The following is an 18,847-nucleotide window of genomic DNA, read 5'->3' as shown; positions in this document are numbered from 1 at the left end:
AAAATTCGCTTGTTTTCTTTTGCTCATGTTGTGGCAATTACAATAATTTAAAAAGCTTCTGTCGCCTTATCTTTGTGTTCATGCTTTCATAACGTAGGACACTTCCAGTTATTTATTGTTCATTACATGAGTGCAGTCAAGGTACTGCAGAGTTGTGAGTATCTTCTAAATTGAATCTTGGTGACCTCAGTAAAAGGCAGCACTTTTTATGGGACTACTCTTTTTCATCTGTACTGTATACTCAGAAGCCATGCTGGGGGGGATATGCGCCAAGAAGGCCACGAACCACAATTTTAAAAATTCAGCTGGCATTCAGGCTGCTTTGCGCATGCCTTAATGGTGAAGCCTTATGTTTAGAATGCTGCACTTCGTTGAAATTACTGCTTTAACTTCTTTAAAGCGAACAGATAAAACACACTGCGGCAGCTTAAGTATTAATTTGTCAGCTGTATAGTAAACTGATATATGTTTTCATTAGGTGTGCGTAAAATTTTTCGGAGGTTGGAAAATTATTTCTTATACTGTAATATTCGTCAAGCTAATGCTCACTCTGCGGCTTTAGTAAACGTGAGGCATACAGATTCTTAAATTTCCACTCTTCTCAAAGAAAACCGGTGCCGTGCAACGCGTCTCTAGCGCGTTCTCTGCAACTGGACACAGCTGCCGTTCTCCCAATAGTCCTGCCAACCCACCTGCCACTCGAATGCCATAAGCGTGCCAAAGATGCTGGCTTGGATAACATTGGGAAAGCCGGCCAGTATGGTCAGGTAGTCCGTAGTTACTTGGGAGCTGAACGTAGTCACTCTTGAGCGACCGTATGTCATTACTATAGGACCCAAAGCAAGGTCTGCCCTCTGAAACAAAATAGTTGCATGCACAAGGGTGAAGCTGCCGAATCATGCAATCAAGAAGGCAAAATTGAGGCAAATATTCAAGCACCTCCAGTGTTGCATGTGTTAATTATTCGTTGCAGCAGTTGTTGAGCCTTAGAATTTGCGGATTTAAAAATTTAGTTTTTGCCCAAGTACGTGAGGGGAAGTTTTGGAAACGCGCACTATATCCAATGGCTCACAACGCAAGGCAAGCAACACGCAGTATGTCTACTCTATGAAAGATGTACGTCGATTTAGTTCGCCAACGTGCCTAAAACTCTTGGGTAGAAATATTTGGAATGCTGCGAACAAATTTCGTTTCCTTGTCTTCAGTCATTTCAGCGTTCATGCGCGTCATTTAAGGCTATTACTAGCTTTACAGTGCCAATCACACTCATGGTATACATGGCTTGAGACCACCAGAGTGCTTCTTGAAAGAAATTAACCAACGTAGGTTTATTTTAACCAAATATTTTTGAACAATTGCATCATTTCATGTGGCGACTGATTGAAGACATCAAATTTTCACCGTCATATCATCATGTGTTGCCGTCCTGCACAGAAGACGAGAGACAGGCGCTGCACAATTCAAAGCGCTAAGACTGCACAGCGCAAGTGGGCAGACAAAAGCATAACCCAAACGTTGGAACGTATTCTTGAACCATCACCATCGAGAACTTCACAAGGTCAACGCACCCTTGCTCTCCACGTTACGACTACTGAAGCTAATGAAGCTGGGCACGTGGATCTCAGCCGAGCCATGAGGGCGAGCCCTCGACATCTGACTCACACCCGCAAGCGCAGTTTCATTTTCTGATGTCTTGATGTAACGAGCAGGGAAAGAGTGTGCTGCACCGACCGTATTAAACTTTCAGTAGTGACGGTTGAACTTTTTTTTCAGATGCTCTAGTAACGACTAACTTGAACTATTGCAAAACGCACATATTGTTGATCCTTCTCTTAGGGATTTCAGGACATTTTTGCTCAACGTCGCACATGTTTGTGAGCGTTGTAAGCTGAAAATATGTGACTAAAAGCTTAGGGCAGATCTATGGAAGGAAGCATACTTTTTCTGCTCAAATAATTTCCGTGGGTGTCAACTGATTAACATTGATGAAGTAGTACAGTGTTTGAAAGATGGCCGGGAAAAAGTACTTGTTATCTCTCCAGGCAAGTGGCCCAAGAACGGAACTGGGGTTGGAGTCTGCGATTTATTGGGAGAAGGCCCAATAAATGATGTGCTGAACGAAGCTACAATCAGAACCGATTAGCTCGAAACCCCAGCGCGAGGCGAAGCTGAACTCGGCTGCGCCTTGGTACACCGTCACTGATGGTTGGTGCCGCCTGTGGTACGGGAGAGGAGTGTTGCTGCAACAAATCTTCTCTAGCGTCAGCTAAAGAGCTGAGCTGATTTTAAGCTCGTAAGGTAATGTAAACATGACGACATTCTTAAAGCTAAAGCCTGAAAAGAACTCCCTAAGTAAACATTTGTGAGTAAAGTCTTCACCCGCTCTTAAAGATACTTAAAGCGACAATTTTCTTACTCCCTCTAGCTCTCTAAAACCGCGATGGGAACAACAATGGATGGCACTCTCCTCAGACTACGCGTGATCAGGAGACAGCCCTCGTGCTTGCTTTCTCTAAACGACTCCAAGCGCGCCGTCTAAAACAACGCTCGCGGCCCAATATCTGCCCCTGGGACCAAATCCTTATGTAAAGCCGAAATTCTTATCTCGTCGACCTCATATGGGTCCTCGCTCATAGCAACACTTCCGCCCACAACGCCGCCCGTGAATTAGCCTAACTGCCAAGGGCAGGAATGCATGCCGTGGGGCAGCACAAAGAAGCGCTTACTAACTAACATAAAATAACGCAAATGTGTCGACTGCCCCGCAGCAGGTACCCGGTGGGACAAAAGGCGCTGTCTAAATCCACGAGCATGCCTCACGCGCCTGCAGACCATAACATATCCACAGCCCACTCTCTACGCCCACATCTAACCCAATCGTTACAACCGTCAGTGTAAGCTTAACAAAGCACCTGTAAGCGTGCCAACATTATGTGGCCACTTCTGCAGATACCAATCCCACACTGCTGTATACGCACCATGGGAGCCGCTGAAGCGCAGCTCTAGCCCTGCCCACTTACCGGTGCTATAGTAGTCTTGGCAGCGAAGGCCGCCAAAGCACGGGGCCTTCCGGCCTTTTGATTGACCATCCTGTCTATTGTAATTGCTAAAAATTAAGTATCCGTCAATCAATCAATCCTTTTGTGTTTTCGATTTGTTATATTTTCGGAAAATTTCTTCTTTTTTAATTTTCGAAGCAAAATTTTAATTATCCTGTACAAGGCGTCAGTTGAGATTTTTCTTTCTTCCTGTGTTAGAGTCTCTAGTTTCGATGTTCATCAGCGAAACATTGTGACCTCAAAGTCAGTGCAAATAAGTTGGCCACACTAATGCAGTCAGCTGCACTTTAACCCAAGAGTTTCCAAGACATCGTACAGCTAAGCATTCTTGCATAGAGTTGAACGAATCGTTTCTTACAGACATGAAGTGTCAATGCCTACATTTTCCCAACGTTAGCACATGGCCCAACTCTAAGGAGTTTTTAACATTCCATGCAGGTAGCATTTGAGGTAATTAATATAGTAGCAACATTCTAGGTAATTCTGCCTAAACCAGGGGCATAATTGCCTATTTTCAATGCTTACAACAAGCTTTTAGTGGCTATAAAACACCGTGTCGGGATATCAGTTTTGCATTACCGCACAATATATTACGAGTGATATTTCCCAAGATTACTAACTTCTATTGTAATCAGATTATAAACTTTCCGTGTCAACTTGTTATATTAGGTAAACAGCATATAAAGCATGGTTACCACCACCTCTTAACATTTCACCAATACAACAACCAGTATGTCTGTTGATACAATACTACCTCGAATAAACCGGAGCTGGCTGAATTGGGTTCTATACATCGATAGTCGTACATAAAATGACATTTTGTATAAAATTGTTGCCTAACATATTTTTCAAACTAAACTACCGTCATCATGTGCACTCTATAAAAAAAAGAAAGAAGCGCTTCACTCTCAACGCTAGATTAAACTTCACTCTTACATTTTTTTGTTTGTGGAGTTTAACGTCCCAAAGCAACTCAGGCTATGATAGACACCGTAGTGGAGGAACGTGAGCTGAAATCGCATAGCACACGTGTGCCTTGCTTGTCGCCTCCATGGAAAAGCGGCCACCGAGGCCGGGATTCGATCCCGCGTCTTTGGGAACAGTAGTCGAGCGCCGTAACCACTGCGCCACCCCAGCGGGGTAAACTTCACTGTTCGGACATTAAATGAAAAATAAAACACTTACTCCGGGTACTCACGTTGTTATGTACCATGCCTACCATACCACTCCAGTCACCATTAGGTAAGGGCACACCCCATTGGCCATCCTCAGGAGAGTACACCGTGTAGCTGTAGTGGTGGGAAAGGCAGCTGTAAGCTAGCTTCAGTAGCGTATAAGGATGTTGGAATTTTTTTTTTCTTCAAATAAGCAGCAAAACACCAGACATTTCTATTGACTAAACCTTCGTTCGGTACAAAGCAAACATGCGGCTCTTAATCTCGCAATCATCCTAACTAGGCCCTGAAAAGTACTTTATATTGAAGCGAGAAGTACAATATTTAATAATTCCCTATGCATGACAGCTACTTACGGCTCTTCCCTTCTTTCTTCGTCGCAAACTTTCTCGGGGTATTCAAGGTGTGCAAAACAATTTGCCCTGACTCCAATGCGATGCGTTTCCTTCTGAACTGTATGCCAAGTTAAGGGGTGCCACGTTTGTGGACAAGCCCGTCCTCCTGCTACATGATTGTGTGAAACATCATTCTCCTCTCGTTTAATTATAAGTGTAGCAGGCCTCCTCACAAACCGAATATTCACTGCATGCGCAAAATGTAGCTGATTTTTTTTATGAAAGTACGATGCTGATATAAAGCATGCTTATCCCATTTCCGCTTGCCAAAGTAGAACTTTCTCACTTGAATCCAAGTTTGTCAGCCAGAAGGTTCAAGAGGTTGGCCATAGGTCCAGACATATTCAAGTCTTCTCGGCCATGTCCATCGCCATTGAAGGCCAACTGAAGCCAAGGTATCCACTAGAGAACACACCGAAAATATTTAGCAATCTGTGCATCATTACCCAGCAGGAAGAGTTATGCGAAATCGTCAATAAAGAAGTCTCTTAGGCGATTACTTAAAGAAAGCACGCTGACTACAGTCGCCCACTTAGCCCCTTCGCTTTCTGGAACAGGATATGTAGTCTTGTGCTTCATGGCGCAAATCAAGTTTGAAAAAAAAAATGGAATTGAAAGAAAAAACACTTCCTCTTTTTCTAAGCAGTAAACTTAACGATGGCAAATGCAAAAATCTGAAACACAAATTATATGGTGATTTAAGTTGTCATGTTTTATTGACAAGAAAATGCCAAAACATAATTTCTGCAAGCAGGAATAATACGTTGTTGTTTTTTAGACTTTGCTGGTGGGCTGATAGGTTAACAAAGTTGTGCGGTGAATCGCCTAAATGTTCTGACTACGTTTCAGCGCCATATTATCAAGGGCCTAGTTCTGCATTGAATCCGGCGTCGGCAATGAAGAGCATGCCTCTGCCCTCTGGCAGCTGGTACGTGACAGGTGACAGTCTGGGCACATATCGGCTGCCAAGCTGTGTGACGTCAACATCATAACGCACGACATGGCCGAGTTGGCAGGAGCTGCCAACCCTGGTAGTTCTTGTGGAATGGAAGTCAGGAATAAGGTAGACGAAGGAGCCCGTAGTGGAACACAGTGTTTCAAATAACATTTATGGAAAAGAAAGGGATAAACAAGGCTGTGACGGAACTATCGCTGCAGTTGCGATTAAAAAAAAACAGAAATAGGATCTTCTTTTATCCCTGGACAATCAATACGCATGCGCCACCCCTGAAAGCCTATATTCATTTGGCTTATTTGTTGTTGTTTTTTTTTTTTCAAAGCTTTAAAAGTGCATTATTTGTGAACCTCTTGAGTGAAACACCACAAGTCAGTGGAGGCAGCAACATCGTCCAGCAATGATCCCTAAGATCACTGCAAGCTTACTGACTGAGTCAAGGCAGCAGCGATAGCCCACCGGGGTTCCCAAATAAGAATGTTGACCAGCGACTTCTTACCTGCTCCGTATATTTGGATAAACGTTTTCGGTTAATCAAATTCAGACACAAAAGGTGAGTTCCGCCTCTGCGGCTTTCACTTAAGCTGTGGAACACTTAAGTTTCGCCTTAAGCATGTGACAAGAAATGGTTAATGGATCCTGTTTGCTCACTCCCCCTGCGGACCTTGAGTCGCATGCATGCCCTTTGCTATTGCCCTAAAAGCGAATGTCTCAATTTCTGCCACTTTTATTATTCCGTACACGATCGTTAACAGACATTCGTAAAGTGCTACGTTATATGCAATTTTGGGTTCGTGTTTTATCCATAATAATAATGTGTAAAGTATTACTGTTCACGGATTACCACGTGATATTCGCCAACGACCACTGAATAATTTATAATCAAATTTCTTTTCTGGCTTCTTTCGGTCTTGCTTTTCAAAAGCCGAGCGATGGCTTTGACGTCGAAGTGAAGTCTAGGTCACAAGACGGGTGAAAAAAAAAAAAGACAGCGATATAATTGTTTCTGTGTCGTTTGAATTCATTACAACGCTAAATCCAGCCTGTCTCAAGAACAGGGACCTGAATAATTGAAGAATTGAAAAATAATTGAACAGGGATTGAATAATTGCTGTTTTTTTTTTCATGCCGTGTGTGACCTGGACTTCGATTGCTACTTCACAGCTGTCTCTTGACTGCTGAAACCGAAACTGAAACTGGTTAGAAAAAGAAAGTTCAATTAAAAATTATTTAGTGTCCGAAGGCAATACCCACGTGGTGATCCGTATACAGGTGTGTCATGCACATCATTAACAATATGAAAAGTGTCCCCACACTTTCGTTTCTAGACTGCCTTAGCCTAGCCGTGCGGACGTGCCTGCGTTGCCTATAGGGTTAGCATGTCTCAATCGGGAGCCAAGGTTTCCGGAGGTCTGAATTCTCACTTCACCTTCTTAATTGAAAAGCGACGCCTGAATTGTCAGCGCCTTCCAACTCGGCAATGTAACATGGTCTTATGACGTCACATGACCCCTCAGTGCACTGCCATCATCTTACCTGCCACCTGCTGGGGTCATGCCCGTGATTTTTTGCTAAGAACGCCGACGGCGACATCAACGCCGGATTTTTTTCGAAAGTAGGGCTTTCAAAGCTGCAGAATTTAAAGTTCGCAGTTTGATCATCGCGAGCACCTTGACTTATGGCGCAGATACGTGTTTTCCCGTGCAGTAGGACTCACGAGTGGTGAACGAGATGCGCTGTAATCCCTGCGACTCTGTTAATTATTTTTGTCAGCTCTGATCCAAAGCCCTTCAGTAATCCCATGGCTGCACGTGATTTCGCATTGATTCAGTATAAAAAGATTTTGAAATTCTACAGCATATTACGTTTGCCTGTCCAATATTGAAAGAAGGGCCGCTTGCAGTTTCTGAAATTTGTATTTCTGACACCTTGCGCTCCGTACAGCATATTGCACCTAAAATGAACAGGATACACATTTACTAAAGTCAGGAAATGCTGCCAATGATCCAGATTCTACCACTCGCCTACGCAAACGGAACAACGGTCATACTAGTTTCAGAATCATACAGGACATCTTCAGTAAAAAATGATGCTGCTTCTCTCCTCCCCTCAACTCAAGACACGCGGATGAACAAGAAAAAATGAAGGAAACAACTCGCGCTGCGACCTGAGCTCCCCGTCCTCCTGAGTGACTTCGGTGCTCCCCGTTATAGAACGAACCAAAATGTCTCACTTTGCATCAACGGGCAGGGGACGGATAAGAAGGCCGGTGAAATCACGCCCTAATCGGTCACGAGTTGCCATGAGGAACCATCTTTAATTTCGTATGTAATTTATAAGGTACAGGCGGAGATCTTAAATTTCACTCCAAATATTTACGAAAACCACTTCTACAGAGTTTTTGAATATGCTCATGTACATCTTTATTTTTCAGGATCCTTTAAGTTACACGAGTGCCTAGTTAGTCTAAGGCATATTGACCAACAACTCGGTCATACCAAAAGCCAGTTGTGTCAACTTCTATTCCGCCTATATCTGCTGGACTACTTAAACTATCGCAGCACATTTTATTGAAAAATCAGACATGTCGCATGCTCTAGGAAGTTGAACTCCCCGAGTGATTTACAATTGTACAATGTATACCTGCAGCAGTAGGCACCCACCTGCATCACACTAGTACTTTCAGGAGATGGCGGCAAATGCACTAGTGATGTTCTGATACTGATAAACACTGCAGATTTGTACTTCACTTTATTCGCGTGCGGTCCTGCTACTAAAACAAAGAAAATGATGCTCTTGCGTGTGCAAAACAGCTATTCGTGCTGTTCAAAGGTTTCGGATTTCTGCAAAGACTGCCGAAAATTTCATGAAGCATAACCCTGCCCAATGCTGAGCAACTTTACCGGAAGAAACTAGCGATTCTGATTTTTACGCTGGCAAAAACAAAGGAATTTGAGCCAGCTTACCTAACTCGTATCGGTTACAATTGTCGACATATAAAAAACACGATTTCAAGAGCTCAAACTAATTACGGATTCCTTAAGTTAACATATTGCCACGAACCATTCAGATCTTTATTTGTTTTTAACAACAGCCGCCAGCCTGCGACTTTAGCGCACAGAACAATTTTGTACTGTTACTTTATTTATACTTGGCGTCCCAAAATGCTGCTTTATCATTATTGATCATTATCTTTTTAACGGGAGATGCGCCGAGTTTAGTCTCGAATATTCGGAGGCAAGGATAACACCGTACAATTCCAGACTTTTTCAGTATCACTTATCTGGTTTATCTCGATGTTTCTGTGCCGTCTTTAAATTGGACACTACCCGAATGGAACGGGCATTCGTGAGCTGAGTACGACTGCTGCTATCGCCGGCGCCAAGTTGCTTAATTCGTTTGAGGGCGCAAATCAGCCCAATAAAGTCAAGTTCGATTGTTGACTATGGCCTCGTCACTACCACGTAACAATACCTTATACCATATCTGCGTGTGACTTGTCGGGACCGTCAAATATTTATTACGAGGAAATGTATGCCCAGAAAAATTTAAAATTTATGTTGTTGTTGTTGTGTAGGTTATTGTGAAATTTGAGAATTATTTGCTCTATTTGTATTCTGAACCTGAATATGCACTATGTTCTCTTTGTTTTATTATGGAACTCCAGAATGATGATTTTCTCTATTTTTTTTATCTGTTAGCATGCTCTTCTCCGAACAACGTATTGGAGTCATAATGCATGCGATTAAGTGCTTCACCGTGTAAGCACGTTTGATTGCTCAAGAAGAGAAGGCCATTGTCAGATGGGGAAGTACCTTTTGTTTGCTTTTCGTTGGTTAATTTAGAGTATATCAGAATAAACATAGTCGGAGGAATACACTTCGGCAGCATACTTACATGCAGTGCGGCAACTCTCACCGTCTTCCCCAAGAACTGTTTCGCTACAAAAATAAGGGCTAGAGTTATCCAAATATCGATCAAATCAGAAGTACAAGCTCTGGTTTCAAATAAACCTGGGAGCTAGAATTACGCTCTAGAACCTAGTTTTCCTATTAAAGAAACTCCCTCTCCCAAAGTAAGGCGAACAATACATTTAATATGCAAAAATAATAAAGAGTAGCAACACATCAGTCATACCAAACACCCGTCAATGCCCATGGACTCACTTTAGCCCTCGTATCCGGCTTTGGGCCCTTCCTACTAATTCCTGTATACGTGCCACCTTATCGAAGTTCAGGCTTAGTCAGCACTTCACGAAAGTGATTTGCACTACTCTCACTGAAACACTGCATCCACTCTGTGTAAACTGCACGCAAAACCGTTTCTCGGAACATTGGGATACTGAAAGCCTTCCTAATAGAACGAAATCCGAGAAAAGCACTTAGACATTAAGTTTAAAACCTGTACTAAATAATGGCCAAATTATGTCAGAATTCAAGTTCCCGTTGAGACCACGTCATTCTTGTTCAACCTTCTCTCGGAAATATTTTGGGAGGAGAGTAAGGGGTCATTAAATTATGTGGGGCACTTATCTGCGTCCATAAGAGTATGACGCGATGGAGTGGGTTACCGCAGCTCACATATAAATCCCCGCTTTAACCAAGCGTATGAACGTGCCTTAGTGGCGTTGGAGTAACGCGAATGCAATTAATGGTCCTGGCAGGCTGAGTCTGATATCACCCTCCCACATGAATGAAGAAGCAGCTTCTGCCCCACATTCTACGTCCAGTCACTGCGCCACCATGTCAGATGCCAGTTCCCACCTGCCAACGCCTTGACTGTGATTTTTCGCTCACAACGCTAATGCTGGCGGACGGCCGCCGACACCGGATTTTCGCTTAACCGGGTCTTTAACGCGATTGCTTAGAAACGGCACATTATATAGTCCACTTACTGTCTACCCAGTGTTATCCGGTTTGAAGAGACGCCTAAGCAAACGAAGTAATATCACACCTTTTACCCGCGCCGCTTATCCAACAACAGCTTCCTCTCCCTCACTACTCTAAGTAGTCAACCTTCGAATTCTACCGAGTGCAACATGTACTCCACAGCCAGATAGCTATGTCTTGCATGTCAATGACCTTTTTCTGCTAAAATCGCGTTTGAAACACTCACCTCAGCGTACATTTATCATTTTAACCTTTCAACCTCCCACTGTCTCGGACTACAGTGTTACCTTTTTTTAACAGCTTTGATCGGCAAATGTACGCATTAAAATTCAGCAAACGTCCCCTTAGTTGAATTCCTTCAAGGAAATGTTCAAATTACAATTAAGGCAGTTATCTGATCCGCAAAAATAAAGAAAAGACTGGGAACAGTCGTACAGCATTTCATTTATTCCTTAACTTTATATAATAATAGTTGGTCATAGGAAAGGAAAGGCGCAGTATCTGCCACACTTGTTCTGTCAACACCTGAACCGCGCCGTAAGGGAAAGAGGGAAGGTGGGAATGAAAGTGAAAGTGCCAAAGTTTATTTTCAGGTCCTGATGTATCCGGGTGTGAAAACCCAATTTCCTGGCCATCGGGTTCATGAAACGGGACTTAAAGCCAGGTGTGCTATCGGAGGTGGAAGATTCACCTCAACAAAGTAGATCAAGTTAGAATATTCTCTCTAAAGAACAGATTCAATAAAATGATTAAGTTTTGAGTTCACTGAGAAGCTTCCAGCTTACGCTGGGGCTACAGCTATTGTCGCTTGAAAGAGAAATAATGCATCATGAAAATGTAGAAGCATTTGTCTCCCTTTGTATAATTTCCCATGCAAATCGTCAATAGCGCGAGAAGATGGTTCATTTGCCGTTCAGTGCAAGCTCTGCTTAGGAAGCTGAAACTCTTGTGTCTGTCAAGTGATTTACCGCAGGAGAAACGTTCCATGTAAAGAATTCTTCAGTATAGCATTATTTCGTGAAGCCTTACGGATAAAGTAGTAAAACAATGGCACCACCCTCTGCGCTTATTAAGAGCGTTCCTCGGATGTATTGAAAAATATTTCGGGAACGTACCAGTTCTGTTCATACTGAACCCGGCTCCTTCGCAATAGACAGCAACAACGCTAGAGCCCACCGAATTGTTTCGCTGCTCAGGACTGACACTCAATTGCCGTCAAGCTGCGATGCTGACGCATATTTCCTTTCCAGTGGATGCCCTGCCTACGCCACTTATTGGTTCCTTGAAGCCACTGAGACAAACTTCGCTGCACGATATTTCTCTAGGCACTTCCACCAATGGGAGCAATGTGCCTGTCATAATCTATGCAAAGCTTGGGTATCGTTTGAATCTCGTTAGCGCAGACAGCGTAGGCTGATTGCTCCTGCTATTTGCGCAGGCTTCCTTCTTCCCCAGCTTTTCCTTCTTTGTTATAGAATTTATTTCCTTCAAGGCATGGCATAACGACCCTCGTCTTTGTTGCTGTAGGGGCCCAAGCACAGGTGAACTGGTACGTCAGTATATCAGAGTTCACGAGATCGTTCGGTATTTGGCGAAACTTTGAAGACAGATAAAACTACAGTGAATGCTAAAAGAAATTAAAATGATCCCGGCAGACAAGTAAAAAAGGTAGAAGACATTAGAGGCATGGGCAATAGTGGACACAACTGTGCCATTTTGAAGGCCTCTTAATCTAACGTAGAGCTCGAGAACGACAAGGAAACAAATGTCAAAGTCAAACGTCAAAGGAACAAACCACGCACCAAGTCTGGTACGTGATCTGGTCCCGTTGACCCCAGCACGAGACGCATTCATTACCGAGGAGTAGATTTGGTCGCGGTACCGCGGCATACACTGATTAATGACTTGCCCTCAGGCCCCCCAGCGGCTGCGCAGCAAGTCACAAGGTGGTCACCAACACTGCGTTGCAGCTGAAGGTACATAGGATCCCTGCATCAGGACAAGCCGCTGTTGGAAAGTGACTCTCTAAACGTTTAAGGCTAGAGTCCTACCCAAATTAGGACCGTCTAGCTGTGCTCTTTGGATAACTGGCGTGTAAAAGGATTTCATATAGGGCTTAGTGAGGAGGGGCCAAATGAAGCAATATACTGTACTAAAAGGCGGTCATGCACTGGGCTAGGGTAGTTTAGCCGTCAGGTGATAATTAGTTTTGGATCCCTGGTCAATAAGGATTTAGCTAGCAACATAAAGATAGAGACAATGTGTAACACTAACTAGAGGGGGGGGGGGGGGGGCAGGTATCATATTTTACTTTTTATTTACTCACATACCCTGCTAGCTAATACACTGACCCCAACCGGAGGGTCTCTCAACAAGTTCAGAAGCGAGTAAAAGAACATATACATAAAAAACGTCAAAACTTCAGGCAACAAATAATCATGAAATATGATAACCAAACTAAAGCTCGTTCAGGTTTATTGCAAAACTTCACAACCGACAATGCTGTCCGGAAGAGTACATCTTTCTTTTATCGTTTTCTGATTGCGTGGTAGTCCTAGCAAATATCTGAGTTGAAGCCTTTTGCTTAGTGTTTCTCGATTCTTCTCGTGGTCCTAGTCGTCGCTAACAAATTGGAGTTATACGTTGATGTTTCTAGAAACGTATTTATTAAGTAATGCCAAAAGACTCCTCTTTTTGCTTGTAACAGGCGGTAGAATATTGTTTTCTAGCTTTAATGCAAACGCGGAGTCTTCCCTTTTATAGTTCCCGTGTACATAAACTGCACGGTATTTTTCTGAAGGCGCTTTACTGGTTTAGTATCCTTAACACTGCACAGCATTTTTCGCGAATGTGAGTTCTGGTTATTGAGGATTATGTTATTTCCTGTCGACTCCTAGAGTAGCTCTGTCTAGATTCCAGTCAGTCCATGTGTTTTGCGGGAAAGTATATGATAAGGTGACTTCATAAACAGTCCGCATATTCTTCCAGTAAATATTATTTTCTCGGTCGAAAATTCTAAAACACGTCAAGTCTCAAGCTTGACAAAAGAGGGCGAGGTAGAGTGCATGAAGGGAGGGGGCTATAGAGGCGCTCTTAATGTTTTTGAATCATGCCCTCATATCTGGTAATCCGGTATGGCGATGAGCGACTGCCCATATTCTGCAACAAGTCCCTGCCGCGTGGGTTATCTTCAATGAATTGAGCTGCACTGTAATTGTTTATCGCCAAGGGTTCAGAAAGTCGTCACCGGCTTAAATGGGCTAAACATTGAGGCCTGCGATCCGCGTTCCCGCGCTTGCTTACAGTCGTTACGTCCACACTGCGGCACTGGGGGCAACGGCAAGGCCGACGCCGCTGCAGTAACAGTACCTGACGATTCATCAAAGCACATTACATTTGCATTCTCACGAAGAGATGCAGCCAGACTTGTGGCTGCCGAATCCTAGGGGTCACACCGCTCTCAGATTTGTGACCCGGAATATCAATACAGATATTTGCATTGGATTGACCCCCTTGTGACTTTCGAGGGCCACTAAATTTGAATAGGTCTCATCGTAATCGCATGCACCGAATTCGCTTGGACGAACATACCCTCTATATATACCTATGATGTTCGTGAAGACTTTGGACACTTAATATGCTGCTGTGAAATGTTTATCGCGCATCATAGGACATTGCGTGCTAATTTAAGATTAGTTAGGGAAATAAATCTGCGTCTTGAACAACGTCCTCGGTCCTGGTGCATCATCTACTGCACGAGCCGCAAAAGGCTTATTAACTTTTCCCAAGGCCGCAGGGTTGATAGACACCCTTGAAGCTCATCTGAACGTGCGTGTGTAGCTTTGTATGATATATTTCTCTTTCGTCCGTTTTTTTCTTTACTTCTTTTCCACTCTCATCAGGAGTAGCACGCCAAACTTTACCATGCTGAAATCACATGTTTTTAAAATGGCTTCCTCTCTCTCTATTTTCATCGCCCGTCATTGAGGCTGTGGCTTTATCCTTTCACCGAACACCTTTTTCTCGTTACAACTATCGAGCTTAAAAGAGGGAAGCTCAGCCTCACATTTGCAGAGAACACATTGTCTTACCCTAAACTATTATTCGAACAAACATACACTAAAACTTTAGATATCACCGGCACGGTTGAACTTGGGAAATAGTGGGCAAAACTTTTCTGTTATCGTTTAATAAGCAAAGCTTGATGTCTGCGGTCCTAACTTCGTGAGGGCTCAAAGGCAACTGGAACGAAAGATCCCTGTCTTGATACACTTCTCCGGTGATAGCCGATACTTCGAAGACGAAGACGCCATTGAAACAATTTCATCTGTTCTTAAGAAGACCGTTTACATTTTTGCTTCATTGAGATTTTACTGCTCCCAGAAAAATTTTATAAAGTGTTCCAAACCGCTGCGTTGCAAGCCGCACATACGTCCATGCTTTTGTTCAGCTTCTTCTATTAACATTGTAGCTTTCTTTCAAGATCTTACTTTAATTACACGTAGTGACGAATAACTCAGGACTGAAAAATAATTTCGAACGATACCTCTTAGCTAAGTAAACTTATCCGTTCAAAGCGCCAGGTATATTATGATGAGTTCATTGACCACCATTAAACAATTTACCCTTCTGAAGTGGCAATATCGACGGCAATGTTTTACGAAAAAGGCGAATAGGGCTCATGAAGGACGCTCTAGTAATGCTAGACTCTTTCAGTGAATATCCACTGTAATCCATCAAACATTTTTGGTTACGATTAATGTGCCGTATTTTATAATAGTCATTTTATTGAGCCGCATAAAAGACATCAAGTCAGCTACGTGATTTTTATGTTCTATTACCTCTTTGTTCTGCTATATTATTATTGTTTTTTTATGTTCCTATATAGTTTTGTACATGCTTTGTTGCTTTGGTTTATAGCTGCTTGACTTGTTTACAGAGTATTGGCATACTCGTAAATTTTATTCACTGTAACGCATTAGGAAAGCAAACAATAATACAACCATACGTAAAATGGAATGCATAAATGTGCTGAACACAGGAAGGCGGTAAGTTTACGACTTTAGTCGGGAAGGTTCTCTTTATTAAGTTTGTTCGTGCACCAAGCCCCTACACATGCCATGTATATAAGGCTTATAGTAGCATATCTGTAAGCAAGGTGGGCCACTGTACCATTCCTCGCGAGGAAGGATCTCCCTCCCAACGATTGAGAAGTCGTGCACACTGCACCGGCTGCTTTTATTTCTGGCCTTCATTACTTACCTTCTAAGAATGTCCGCCTAACTTCCTCGTGCACATGCGCAGTCGCGGTTTGTTTGTTTTTGGTTTTTGGTTTTTGTAGCAGGCACACTAATCAATATGTGAAGTCTTTGCTTACGCAGATAAACGCTTTATGACCCTTAAATGTATTATGGACACAGTTGCGGACATCATCGAAATAAGACCGATTAATAGGCTCTAGCTCTCTCGTGCATACTACAAACTGCTTATATGACCCGTGCCGACAACGAGGTAAAGCACCGCTAGTCATTTGGGAGCCCAACGTGAACCATACGCTTTCAGAAAGAGCCTACTAACTTATTCAGCATCGTTTCTCGGTGCACTCTTGAAAGACAGCACGCATATTGTAACCTCCATTTACGTCGATCGTTTCTAGCTCTAGGTTTTAAGCGTATTGTAACTGGACCTGGATATATATCGGCCTATCCTAAATTTGAATGCTAGGAAAAAAATAAAATCACTGATTTTTGATCGTACCGAGCGAGAAAAACTGTTTGCTGTTATTCCCACATGATCAAATAGCACCTGCAGCTAGGCTCCAGATTTCCCAATAGCATTCTTTTTATCTGGATCGCATGACGTCTAACTCAACATTGTCCTATGCGTGTACGCCACAGTCCACGCAGATATGACACAGACCCAAGGCTCCATCTATCACATCTCTTTTTAGTAGAAAAGTACCACCACGAAAGCTACGGCTAAATTTTAAGAAGTTTTTCGGCATGCGTTTCGGTAGAAAAGCAACGAAGCCGTTACAAACAAGCGAGGGCTCGCCCCTTCCCATCACGCCTAAGTCGAATGGTGGTGCTGTTTGGAGTAGTAGTTTCTTGACAATGCAATTGCGGGCTACCGGTTGCCAGTAACAATGCTCCGGTCATCTATCCTCTGAGGCAATCTGTTTCTGGAACGCCTAAAAGATTCCAACGGTTGCATGCTTTTTTCCTTAGCGTTTTGCTCACCTACGATAACTACTCTATAGACATCTCGAGATTTTATCGAGGCATCTCTACTGACTCAAAACAAAACTATAATATCAGGAGTCTTCTTCTACCTAGCGGTAAACGCACAGAGCATCGTTTACATGCCGTCCTGTGAGCCATCCTGTAACTACAAAATTGGTAACAATTTGTTCGGCGCTGTACACAATGCCAACATGTTGCATGGAAGATTTCAATGTTGCGCTACGCTGAGCGTCTTGTTGAAAAAAGTGACACCGTCATGCGCAGCGCTAACACCAGTTCTTGTTAGATTTCGTCTCCCGCATCTCTCTGATGTCCAAGTTTATCCTCTCCTGATCTCTCAATAAAAGCATTGTCAAAAGACATAACTGGCAATTTATCTTTATTATCTATTGTCTTTTGGTCCTGCCGTGCCCACAGCACAGTGTATCAATGGCTTATGATGTGCACTGTATGTGCTTGCTACTCTTGTGCGGAGACGTTCAGGTAAATCCAGGCCCTAATCCAGATGAGTCTAGCACTCGTGAGTCACTGGAAAAATTGCTTTTAGGTCAGAATAAGCTAGCTGAGGATGTGGCAGCCCTCCGTACACAGCAGAGAAATATGGAAAAACGGCTTGCGGAGTGGGATAACCGCTTCTTAAAAATAGAAAAGCAAACTCCGCGCGCGGACAGCCTTGAACGAACAGTAAAATCCTTGGAGGCCAAGATTAGTGACTTGGAGGACAGAAGTAGACGCTCAAATCTAGTGGTCTTTGGCGTGCCCGAGGACGAAGATGAAACAGAGGCTGAATTGCGCAACAAAATTCTAACTGAATTTTTTTCCACTAAACTTGAAGTCAAATGTAAATCAGTTGGCAGAATTCGCCGTCTTGGTCGGTCTGGCAGATCGCGACCAGTAACCTTGTACTTTCAAGATTACGAAGAAAAAACCACATTATAAAAAAATGCTTACAAATTAAAAGGTTCCAATACATCTGTACAAAATGACTATTCGCGAGATACGCTCAGGAAGCGTAAACTTCTGTGGAACAGTGCTATAGAGGAAAGACAACAAAAAAAAAGGAAAGTAAGCTTAATTCACGAAAAACTTCGCATTGATAATAATGCTTTTTTTGTTTGTTTTTTTCTTTTTTTTTGGGGGGGGGGGTGATACGGAGAACGCTCGAGTAAAAATTGGAAAGTACAACAATTCTAAGAAAGACTGACTTCACAATAGATGATGAAGTCGTGTTCCCACCTTCTTATCGTGTTTTTCGACGCGACAGGTCGACGAGAGGAGGTGGGATGGCTATGCTGGTAAAAACAAATATGCTATCCACTCTTTTGCCTCAGGCTGACGATATAGAAACTATTAGCCTAAAAATTTCTTGTCGGGAACAATCTTTCCTGTTGTTTGCCGTTTATCGAGCACCCGGTTCACCGCACCAATTTATGAGTAAGTTGCGTACGCACATCACTTCGTTCACGTACAAAAAAAAATAATTCTATTAGGAGACTTCAATCTTCCAGGCGTTAATTGGGAGAATAATACTCCTTGCGCTGAACTTACTCCCCATGTCAATTATATGCGTGATATAATTCTATGCCACAATTTACATCAAGTGGTAACTTTACCCACCCCAGTGCACGGATCGTCGTCATCGATACTTGACCCTGCGTTTGTGAATAGAAATGTCGAAAAGTTCGCAGTGTCTGTTGAACGCGGCGTATCTGATCATGAAATGGTATGTTTTTCATGCTGCTTGTAAAAACACAATCCCAGAAAAACATTAAGTGTTTTAGTGAAAGACTTTTAGCGTGCCAGGGACGAAACAATTTTAGAATATCTAGATTTTCAACTCAGCAACTTTAAAAGAAACAATGTTATAGACCATTAGGACAGGATTAAAGAACTTTGCACATACTGTTTTCACTTTTTTTTACCAAGCAAGACAAAGAAACCAGCGAAAGTTAATCCTTGGGTTAGAGGGAAGTCATTCACTTGAAAAGAAAGATTAAACGCTGGAGACGAAAGAACGCCCCTATAACACAAATTCAAACCGCGCGAGTTCATTTAAGCTCGTCTATTGGGCATGCTAAACGGCGATATTCTCACCACTCTGCCCAATCTCATTCGCACCATGCCACAAAAAT

The 18,847-nt window shown here is 42.9% G+C and overlaps 1 protein-coding gene across 1 annotated transcript; it reads right to left on the bottom strand.

Moving 5' to 3' along the window:
- Nucleotides 1-632: 632 nt before the first annotated feature.
- Nucleotides 633-9,504, bottom strand: LOC146193756 (glutamate receptor U1-like). Its single transcript, XM_084600595.1, has 4 exons — nucleotides 9,482-9,504; nucleotides 4,916-5,031; nucleotides 4,258-4,348; nucleotides 633-854 (listed from the first exon to the last, which is right to left on the bottom strand). The coding sequence occupies exons 2-4, from the start codon at nucleotides 4,969-4,971 to the stop codon at nucleotides 633-635; spliced, it is 369 nt and encodes a 122-aa protein (XP_084456721.1). The 5' UTR covers nucleotides 4,972-5,031; nucleotides 9,482-9,504.
- Between the last annotated feature and the right edge of the window lie 9,343 nt (nucleotides 9,505-18,847).

Source organism: Amblyomma maculatum, chromosome 4 (assembly GCF_055883805.1).
Source record: "Amblyomma maculatum isolate TAMU_Amacu chromosome 4, ASM5588380v1, whole genome shotgun sequence".
NCBI lineage: Eukaryota > Metazoa > Arthropoda > Arachnida > Ixodida > Ixodidae > Amblyomma > Amblyomma maculatum.
Note: the sequence above shows the minus strand (reverse complement) of the source record. Positions and strands in the feature narration are given on the sequence as shown.

What these genes read in the sequence shown, in the direction of transcription:
- LOC146193756 (XM_084600595.1), bottom strand. Translation starts at nt 4,971, where the DNA reads ATGTCTGGACCTATGGCCAACCTCTTGAACCTTCTGGCTGACAAACTT. An exon ending in GCTGACAAACTTGGATTCAA is followed by an intron (nt 4,349 to 4,915) that starts GTGAGAAAGTTC and finishes CCACCACTACAG; the next exon opens with CTACACGGTGTACTCTCCTG. An exon ending in TAGGCATGGTACATAACAAC is followed by an intron (nt 855 to 4,257) that starts GTGAGTACCCGG and finishes ATTTTGTTTCAG; the next exon opens with AGGGCAGACCTTGCTTTGGG.